The sequence below is a fragment of the Lolium perenne genome, chromosome 1, assembly GCF_019359855.2.
Source record: "Lolium perenne isolate Kyuss_39 chromosome 1, Kyuss_2.0, whole genome shotgun sequence".
Lineage (NCBI taxonomy): Eukaryota > Viridiplantae > Streptophyta > Magnoliopsida > Poales > Poaceae > Lolium > Lolium perenne.
In genome coordinates, this window is record NC_067244.2 from 67,589,587 (window position 1) to 67,599,434 (window position 9,848).

The following is a 9,848-nucleotide window of genomic DNA, read 5'->3' on the forward strand; positions in this document are numbered from 1 at the left end:
TTAAGACATTGTCCCGCTTTTGCTGCCGGGCAGCAAAAACTTGCGAATTGCAGCAAAACAGCTAAATCAGCTTCCCCCGTCGCCAACCTCTCCTCTCGGGCGCCAAGCTCTCCGGCACTGGCGACGGCCGCGCGGCAACCGCCGGAGACAAGCCCCTGCAGCAACCTCCGCCGCGTGATCCATGGCGCATCTGCTCCGATCCGTGCTGTACCCTCCTCCAGGCCATAAGAACCACCTAGTCCCACCGCCAATTGTTGCTTCAAGCTCTGGATCTAACCAGGGTCCTCGCCGGCGAGCTGCGGCAGATACGGCGAACGCCAGAGCAGGAGAGCCGTTGCAGCAACCCATCCATGGAAGATTCAACAACCCTCCGGTGTTTTTCAACCAGAACCCCGAAGATGACCAACCAGCTGCATCGGTGAGTTCTTCTCTCTGAATCTCCACGAGTTCTGCTGCTGCAGTTTGCTTCTATGCTGCAAAAAAACTTGTAGACCTAGTAACCGTGTAGCCAGGTGATGAAAATTGCTACACGTGATGGAATTGGCCTTTGTATTAAGAAATATTTGTGCTCATGCAGCAATGATGCTGCATATAAAATTATTGCTACAAATATAGTGCTGCACATATTCTTCATCATATATAGTTGGTCATTTATACTTCTCAAAAAAAAGTTCAACAGTAACAAAAGTCTGCAGAGGTAGTCTACGGATTTTGGACTGCATATTGCTACAGAAAAAGTTGCTTCTAGCTACAAGACTATAACAACAATTCATGTTATGTCGACAGGGGTTTGTTAAGACATCCTTCAAGGTTTTGACCTCAACAAGCCAGCGCAATAAGCAGAAGGTTATGATGGTGCTGATCAAGATGGGAATGATGCGGCAAAATTTGTTCTGGACCAAATAGTACAGCAAGTGCAGGTGCTTCCAATGTTCTTTGAAGAAGATGGTGAAGAAATTTGTTCACAGCTTTGTGGTTCCATTTGTTGGGATGATGTTCGATGACCTTGAAGTAGCAAAACAAGTATACAATGACTATGCGTGGAAGCTTGGTTTCGGCACACGCATTGGAAACACCAAGTATAGCACGGCACGAGGAGTGCCAAAGGACACAATCGAGCGAGTGTTTGAGTGTGTGCATCTTGGTAAACCAGCAGCTGAATGTAAGAATGCTGCTGCGAGAAGCAAAGAAGCTGCTTTGCAAAAGTAAAAGAAGCTTCGTTGATATGAGCAACATTGGTGAGCAAAAGTCAAGAAGCAAACAAGCTGGTTACGAGATGGACGTGAACGAATCAAAGCAGCGTAATATTTTGCTTCGATGTGATTGTAAAGCACATATGGTTGTTGGGAAGCGGAATGGCCATTGGTGCACATCACTTGTTTTTAAAGAAGATCACACCCACCCAATGGTGAAGCTAGCGGGAGGCGACGCTACTACAGATCACATAGGAAAGTCCCAGAAGAAGATTTCCAATTCCTACAGACGCTACATAATCAAAACATTACAACCGCTCAGATAATGGGTTGTCTAGGAAGTGTGCATGGTGGCGACCCAAGGACGCTAGGCTACGTGAAGAGAGATGTGTCTAACATAAGGACAATGCTGCGAGAGGAAGTATCACAGCGTGATATGAGCATGGTGATTGAGTACTTTGAACGCAGGAAAGCAGAAAGTCCAAATTTCTTTTATGACACACAAGTTGATTCAAACAATGTCGAGAGGATTATTCGGGTGGATGGAAGGACCAGAGCACTATACCCCAAGTACAAGGACTGTGTTTTCTTCGACACAACCTTTTGCACCAACAAGTATAATCTTCCTTTTGCTCCAATCGTGGGAATAAATAACCACACACATACGATTGTTCTAGGTTGTGCTTTGCTACCGGATGAAACAACAGAAACATTTAAGTGGGTATTTGAAAGGTGGATGCTCGCAATGAATCAGATGCACGGATCATATAATGACAGACCAGGACCAGGCTATGGCTACGCAATTGACAAGGTATTTCCAAATTCGATTACACAGAATCTGCTTTGCTACCATGTCTTGCACCTAGCAAGGAAAAAGCTTGGTCCAAATTTGGGAGAAGGCCATCCATTTGCGGATGCATTTTACTCATGCATATATGGGCCGATACTATTGAGGAGTTTGAATTCTCTGGCAGCATATGCTGCGAAGCTTCGACATGGCAGAGAACAACCACCTCAATAATATGTGGAAGAGCAGAAAGACATGGGCACCAGTTTACTTCAGGAAAAGTTTTTTCCCATTCACAAGCACAACTGGAAGATCGGAAGGCCTTAACTCATACTTCAAGACATTGGTTCGCCCTAGTGACTCCGTGTGGAATTTCGTGCAGCAGTATGAGTTGTGCCAGAATTTGATGTTGGATCGTGAAGACAATGCGGGCTTCACAATGGAGACGGCAACTTGACAAAGCTTTGGGGCAGGTGAGACTCTTCCATGCTACACAACAATTATACATTGTCCCCCAATGAATATGTAGCATTGTTTTATTATTACTTGGAGCATTTACTAATTACATTTGTGACAAAAACAAAATGCGATTCTGACATTGAAGAACAGGCATTGAAATTTTACACAAGGGAAGTCTTCGACAGGTTCCAAAAAATGGTTCAGAGTTCAACAAGATTTTACCCTATCCATGTAGAGGCAGAAGGCTTATGTTTTGATCTTGTTCCAAATCAAGACCTTGATGTGAAAACTTATCGGGTTGCGATTAACCACGAAGAAGGATTGTACACATGTGGATGCAACATGTTTGAGATGTGTGGTTTAATATGCCCACATATCATTAGGGTGATGGTGCACCTCAATGTGCAGCAAATACCAGGAAGATATATGCTTGAAAGGTGGTCTGCGGCAGCAACAACACATGCCCTGAACCTGGGACAAATACAATCAGATTTGGTGTCCCAACAAGTAACACACTCAAGTACAACTCAGCATGCGAAAGATGAACCAGTTGGCATCGACGCATGCTTTGATGATGATACATATGTTCTTTGTATCCCGCATTGTTGTGAAGCAAGCAAAGTTGTTGCTACAATGCTGAAAGCAAAGGTCAAGTGCAGCAGGAAGGAGAAGGTTATCGGCATAGATAGACAGAGTGAGGACCGAGAGACAGCAAAAACCTGAAGCTCCACGGCAACAAACAACAACGGTAGATGGTACCGCAAGTCACCGGTGAAGAATCCTCCACGTACGAAGCCAAAAGGTCGCCCAAAGATAACGAAAAGCGGAGGAAGACATTGGTCGAGCTGCGGGATGAGGCAAATGAGAAGAGAAGGAAGAAGCAAAGTGAACCTAAAACACCAAAAGAGCCAAAACCAAAGAGGAAGTACAGGAAGAAGAAGTGTCCATTCTGTGGTGATGAAGATCACATATCTCAGAAGGATTGCAAGTACATGAAAATTGCTTTGGCTAGAGAAGATGCAATGCAAGCGGGAGCAGATTTGACGTTATAGATTGCTTCAGCGAGGAATTATACATTTAATTCTGAAAAATGTTGAGATATGTTACAGATGCTTACAATTATAGTATACAAAGTTACAAATGTTGATAAAATGCTACAGATGCTACATTGTTGATTTTCTACCCCAGGCTGTCTTATATTTATTTTGTAACCTGGATAGTGTAAAATGATACTGGACAAAAATTGCAGCAACAAACAGATGCAGATGCAGCACTTTTAGCTTGTGAAAACAGCATAATAGATATGAGTTTGCAGCAACAAATTAATTCCAGTCAGGAACATACTATATTTGTCATACTGGGGACACAAAAGGGATCATTTGAATTGACAACTTCTTGATGGTTGAAGCATTGAAGCATTTTATTGTATCATCGTGTTTGCATCATAGTAGAAAATGGAAAAGCTCAACCTCATTGCTTTAAAAGCATGCATGTTGAAAAATAAAATGTTAGTAAACATTTGGTTTGAAGCAAAACTTTTTTATTACATTGTCGGGAGATAAACTCTTTGTGTGAAGCAACACTTAAAAATGACGGAAGTGCATGTACCAAGGTAAAATTGACATGACAAAAATATATGAGCATGGTAGCAAAGTGGGTTATGTATTTACTGACAAACAAAATCAACTTATGTAGCAAGTAAAAAGAGAATGATCTTGGAAAAGACCATAAAACATGAGAATACTTGTCATACTTAAACTCAAAACATCATCCATATTCCAGAGCCAACATTAAACTTATATCTGGTAGATTGTACTGAGAAAAACATAAAAAGAACTGATCATTCAACTAACAGGTCCAACATATAGAACCATCACCAGAAGCCTAGTTCTACTCCATGTTCCAGTACATGGTTACAGTTACAAAAGGCAGCAACACCATGTGTTTTGAACAAAAAGCTAAACTATCCCTGCTGCAAATCCTCGTTCATTATCACGTCGACATCATCACTCTGGTTATCCCTGTTGTCGATTAGGCTTGCTGCGAGCAACCTTCGAAAATCTGGAACTACATCATTCTCGAAATTTGGCATGACTTTCCCATTGAAGTGCTCCATGTAAAGAATGCTGTAGAATCCACGATCATACTGCATCAACCAAAAAAAATGGTGAAAAACAAAGTAAAAAGAGGAAAGAAGCAGAGAAACATTATGACTGTATCATTTAATTGTCAAAAAACAGTGAAGCAAACTTACAAAGTGTCTTGCTGTGGATGGTCAGGTGTGGTTTCCTTGAATTTCCCAAAGTCAACCCATGAAACTTTGGACTCGTTTGCAGTCCGGACGAAGTTGGAGAACTTTGGAAAAAACAAACAGCATGGGATAGTAAGGACAAAAATAGTTGAAGCAAAACATTAAGAAAAAAAGGTGGAAATTGCTACCAAGTTGTTTGCTGCTTTTGCTAAGCTGCTCACACCATTCTCTGGCATCATTGAATCAAAAATGTGAAATTGCTTGCACAGCAAGTTGATGCAGCATACAATCCAGTGATCGGCTTGTACAATGGGCAGGTAAAGCTACATACAAACAGAGAGATAATTTAAGAATGAAGAAGATATACATGCATGAGAAACCTTGAAATTGCTCACAGAAACAAGAACACACACGAAAAACTCACCATGTCATCTTTCAGAATTTTGAATTTGCTACATGCAATTTTGAACTCTTTCATGACAGAGGCAGGGTCAAAAGTAGAGGTTTCTACAGCAAGCTTTTCCTGTATGTTTGGAAAACAATAAAAGATGATGAAACAAGTGATAACATTGGACAAGCTTGGAAGAGAAAAATGCAATAAATTACTCACCGCAAAGTACGGAGAGAAAGCATATCTCTTGTGATTTCGGGGATTCTTCTCAGCACTTGCTTTTGCTGCATGATTGAACTTCTCTGTCCAAACTGCCATCACTACATTGCTCAAATATTGGCGTGGACGAAGAGCTCCAATGAAGGACTTGTACGAGCAAAAGAATCGACCAATCTTCAGAAACTCTTTGCTGCAGCAATGGAAAACCAACAAACACTTTTATTTCCAAAGAATGAAGGAAAAAGGGTAAGATGAAACACAAAACCCATGCAGCAAAAAATAAACAAAAATGACACGGAGGACTCACGCCACTTCATTCTTCTTCTTCCTCTTGAATTTCCGTCCATGTGAAACATATTTGTCGTACTTACGCACAACATCTTGAGAGACCTTAATCTTCTTCAGCTTCGGAGGAGAGAGTTCACCCTTGGCAGCCCTCTTGTACCTAGTTTTCTTTTCAACAGTTTTAGCACCAGTACTAGCATCTTTTGTGACAACATCTGCAACAACATCTGAAGCAGAAAAACACAGACAAAAACCATTTTATGCTGTGAAAAGCAAGTGAGTACTAAAAATAAACATTTAAACAAAAAGAAGGAATGTAGCAACAATTATTATGTAAAGTAGCCAAAACAGTATACATAATGTAGCAACAAAAAAATGAAAATGCAGCAAATGAACATTTTAAGCTCAAGGAATACCAGAAGGAGAAGGGCTTCTTTCAGCCACAACAACAGTTGAGCCCACATTTAAAGGAATACCAGCAATCAGACTTAGTTTGCCATCGGCAGCAAAAAGTTTAGCTCTCTTAATAACTGAAACATCTGCAAAAACTTTCAAAACTTAGTAAACATGAACAATGAAAGATGAAAAAAACTTGCTTAGGCAAAAATGACCTGTGTTTGTAGGATGTTGCGGTGACACGTTCTCGCCCAAGTGATCTTCAGCATCCCTGGATGGTATGGGTGGTGTTGTACCCTCCATAACTTTAGGCTGCTCAGAAGCTAGTAAAAAAGAACAGATAGTTAGACGATCAAAAAACTACAATTACAACACATAAATAAAGCAAATGTGTCGTCAAAGCTTACATGTGTCGTCAAGCTTCACTACAGAAGGAACATCAGCAGGCGGAGTAATTTCTTCTGCATGAATAGTGATTTGATCTTCAGACACAACAACTCCATCTGGATCCTGAGAGAATAGCTCCATTGATGGAGGGTCAGGGGCTCTATTCCAAGCTTCTGCAGATATACCCTCCGGTATACGAGCAAATGGTGGGTTTGTAGGTGACATCACAGGGCTGTCAACAGAAACCTGTTCACCAGCAACATCTCCACCAGTAGAAGAATCCAACAGAACAGCAGATTGCGGCATATCCACGACGAGTGTGCGTGAGTCCATGACAGCAGCCCTTGCTTCGACAACAAACTCGTCGTTGTCTGTTTCTTCAGAATCAGCTGCCGGGATTTCTTCATCATCATGATTGGAAGTACCTTCATCATCATGTCTGTCAGCACCGTCCATATTTTCATCTTCAACTCCACCTCTGTTTGGGAAATGCACACTAGGACCATCACTTTCTTTCTTTGCTGCATCTATGTCAATAAGCAAAGCTGCCATGCGCTGCGAATGCATTTGCTTCAAACCAACACCAAAATTCTTGAGAGTGGTGTCAAGATCACGACCATAAATAGACCTGTGTTTCTCATACAGATGCTTGTAAGCAGCTGGAACCTGTCGACAGATACATAGCACATACATCAGGAAGAGCAATAAAATGGAGGTGATACAGCTAATAAAATACTAATGAAGCAGTATAAAAGAGCAATTGTTGCATTCATTATAAAAACTGGGGATTTTGAGATGAAAACATGGTAGCACATACCATTAACTGTAGTAGCAACATTGTTAAAATAAAGTAGCAAAAAATATATAACATGTTAGCAAAGAGTATTGGTTTGCTACATAAATGCTAATGAAGCTGGAGGTTTTCAGATGATACCATGGTAGCACATAACAGTAACTATAGTAGCAACATTGTTAAATGTAAAGTAGCAAGACAATATAAAAAATGCAGCAATTACATGAAAAATAATAGAGGAAAAAGGCTGAAAACAACGTACTATACCTCAAGATCCTGACTAGTAGGAAACACAAGCCATTCATTGAGCGAGGCAGATGGGTTCACTTGATTCTTCAACAGGCTGCTCAACAGGCTCCTCAACATGATCACGGTTGGAAAAAGCAGCAACTCCATAAGGAGTGTTTGACAGTTCAAGAAACTACACAACAAAAAAAGAGAAGAAAATAAGGATCTTATAGAAAAAACTACAAAAAAACCAAGCGGTGCTATGAGTAACTCACCGGACGCCTTCCAAAAACAGTCTTATTATTCAGGATCTTCCTATCAGCATCATTTTGGACAACAAACTTGAAATCACTACTGGTCACAAAACATACTCTAGGAATTGAGTAGTTAATGACATGTTGATTTGGTGGAAAATCAAGGTGATCCATGTAGACAACCTGTCAAAGAAAGGATGGAAGCATAAACAAATTCAGTTACAGTAGCGAAGATTAAAACATGAAAAATAGCAAAAAAGCAAAAAACAAAACAGAGCATGGGGTAAGTTCAACAACGTACAGCTAGAAGGGCGAACGGTCCAGTGATCCAAAACTCATTTTTCTTAGCATTTCCTGGTACCACTACCTCTGTTTGTCTTGCTATTGATTTTTGTAACCTCCTGCATTGCTAACTCAAGCAAGTGTTCATCCCATGCAAACTCGTGAGTCCTCCGAGGGTCCAACATACAGTCCAAATAGTCAAGGCTAATCAGATTTGCGCTACCAGGGGCAATAACCGTAGCCAAACATATAAGATCCCATGTTCTGATAATGGTGAGGTCATCCGTAACATCACAAGCCTTGAGCAATTTAACGGCATGCTGGATGAAAGGCCTTGATTGTCCTTCTTCTATGTATATCTGCCGCAGCTGAGGATGCTCACCTTTCTTCTGAACAACAAGTCTGTCGCCGCATCGAATTCCAAAACTTTCCTCACCATATCTTTTGTGAAAACTATCCTCTTCTTGTGGAACTTGAACTCCCGCAAACCAGGGCTAGTATGAGAGGCAACAAAGTCTATTAGAGCATTAGGAATGTTGAATGGAGATACATTCAACAATGCTCTAAATGCACTCTGCTCTTCAATAATACGTCTCTTCGGATCATCGAGCTCTGCAGCAAGAGCATGCAGACGCTTTGCAGCAAAACGATCCTTGGAAACCCAATGACCAATCCCATCTTCCTGTTAAAAATGAAGAACACAAAAAAAATCAAAAGAAAAACATTTAAAATGATAACGCAGCAATTCATGTACATAATGTACATAGATGGTAAACAAAACTTATAAACACAATGGCCTATGTAGCAAACTAAATAAAAGCAAAAGACACAAATGAAGCACAAGCATACAAGAAAATCATCACCAGCGTAGCAATTATCACAGAGAATGTAGCAATCATGAACATTTGCATGCAAGCTGGATAGCAATTATCACAGAGAATGTAGCAAAAAAATAAAGGATTTGCAATATAATTAGAATATAGCTAAATTTATGAACCTATGCAGCAATAGCAAGCACACAGGATAGCAAAAAAGAAACGTATATCACCCCTAGAAATACACAGGGGTAGCTCGCAGGGTACAAAATCAACATGACAAACGCCTACAAATCCTAGTACAAAATCCACACGAGAACGAGCTCGAACTTACAGCCCTAGAAATACACAGGGGTAGCTCGCAGGGTACAAAATCAACATGACAAACGCCTACAAATCATAGTATAAAATCCACACGAGAACGAGTTCGAACTTACAGCCATGATTGCACAGGCAGAAATTCCTCGGAACGACTCGAATCGAATGCCGGCGAAGATTCCCTTGAAGAACACCTAGAAAATGAAGGGGAAAAGTGAGGATTCAACGGGTACCAAACAATTACTTGGACGAAAATGAAGGCAGCGTGTTTTAATCGCGCGGGAAGCAACACTGGAGGCGCACATCAAAGCAAATCATCGGCGGTGCGCGGATTTGCAACGCCACCGCGGAGTTCTAGGCAGCGGAAAAAAGTCCTAGGGTTGGGGGAAGAGCAGGAGAGGAGGAAGTTCTAGACGAGGAAGAGCTAGCCAACTCACCGGAGGAAGCGGAGGAGCGCGTCGTCTTCTCCGGTGGCAGGAACCGTCGGCGGCGCGCGGATTCGCTCCGCCGTCGCCAACCTCTCCACCACGAAACCCACGAGCCCCCACGCCGTCTCGACCAGGTGGTGGGTGGGATGCAGCAAATGCGGGATAGGAGTAACGCCCTGTCCGCGCGTGGGTGACGTGGCGCAATATCAGCCCGACGATGGAAGTCCATCGGACGACGCTCCATCAGGAGGTTGCGACGCGCGCGTCCCCCGGGGGAATAGAATCATTTTCCTTCTTTGAAAGTTTGTGCTCCCTGTAATGTCAATCAAGCAAATTGTCTGGGAAACGGCAACTCCCACCGT

General features: G+C 41.9%; 1 protein-coding gene and 1 long non-coding RNA gene across 2 annotated transcripts; both read right to left on the reverse strand.

Annotated features, from left to right (window-relative positions):
• Window positions 1-4,671: 4,671 nt before the first annotated feature.
• LOC127331984 (uncharacterized) lies at window positions 4,672-7,480 on the reverse strand. Its single transcript, XM_071829090.1, has 9 exons — window positions 7,429-7,480; window positions 6,389-7,034; window positions 6,197-6,304; window positions 6,002-6,124; window positions 5,608-5,812; window positions 5,301-5,490; window positions 5,115-5,213; window positions 4,879-5,013; window positions 4,672-4,794 (listed from the first exon to the last, which is right to left on the reverse strand). The coding sequence occupies exons 2-9, from the start codon at window positions 6,933-6,935 to the stop codon at window positions 4,690-4,692; spliced, it is 1,512 nt and encodes a 503-aa protein (XP_071685191.1). The 5' UTR covers window positions 6,936-7,034; window positions 7,429-7,480; the 3' UTR covers window positions 4,672-4,689.
• Window positions 7,481-8,361: 881 nt separating this feature from the next.
• Window positions 8,362-9,745, reverse strand: LOC139839063 (uncharacterized). Its single transcript, XR_011756786.1, has 3 exons — window positions 9,496-9,745; window positions 9,178-9,252; window positions 8,362-8,607 (listed from the first exon to the last, which is right to left on the reverse strand). It is a non-coding gene; the product is annotated as an uncharacterized lncRNA (long non-coding RNA).
• Between the last annotated feature and the right edge of the window lie 103 nt (window positions 9,746-9,848).

Bases quoted from the DNA above. Each gene is read 5' to 3' on its own strand.
- LOC127331984 (XM_071829090.1), bottom strand. From the start codon at position 6,935: ATGCATTCGCAGCGCATGGCAGCTTTGCTTATTGACATAGATGCAGCA. The intron at 6,305-6,388 runs GTAAGCTTTGAC...CTTTTTTACTAG, and splicing joins AGTGAAGCTTGACGACACAT to CTTCTGAGCAGCCTAAAGTT. The intron at 5,214-5,300 runs GTGAGTAATTTA...CCAAACATACAG, and splicing joins CTTTCTCTCCGTACTTTGCG to GAAAAGCTTGCTGTAGAAAC.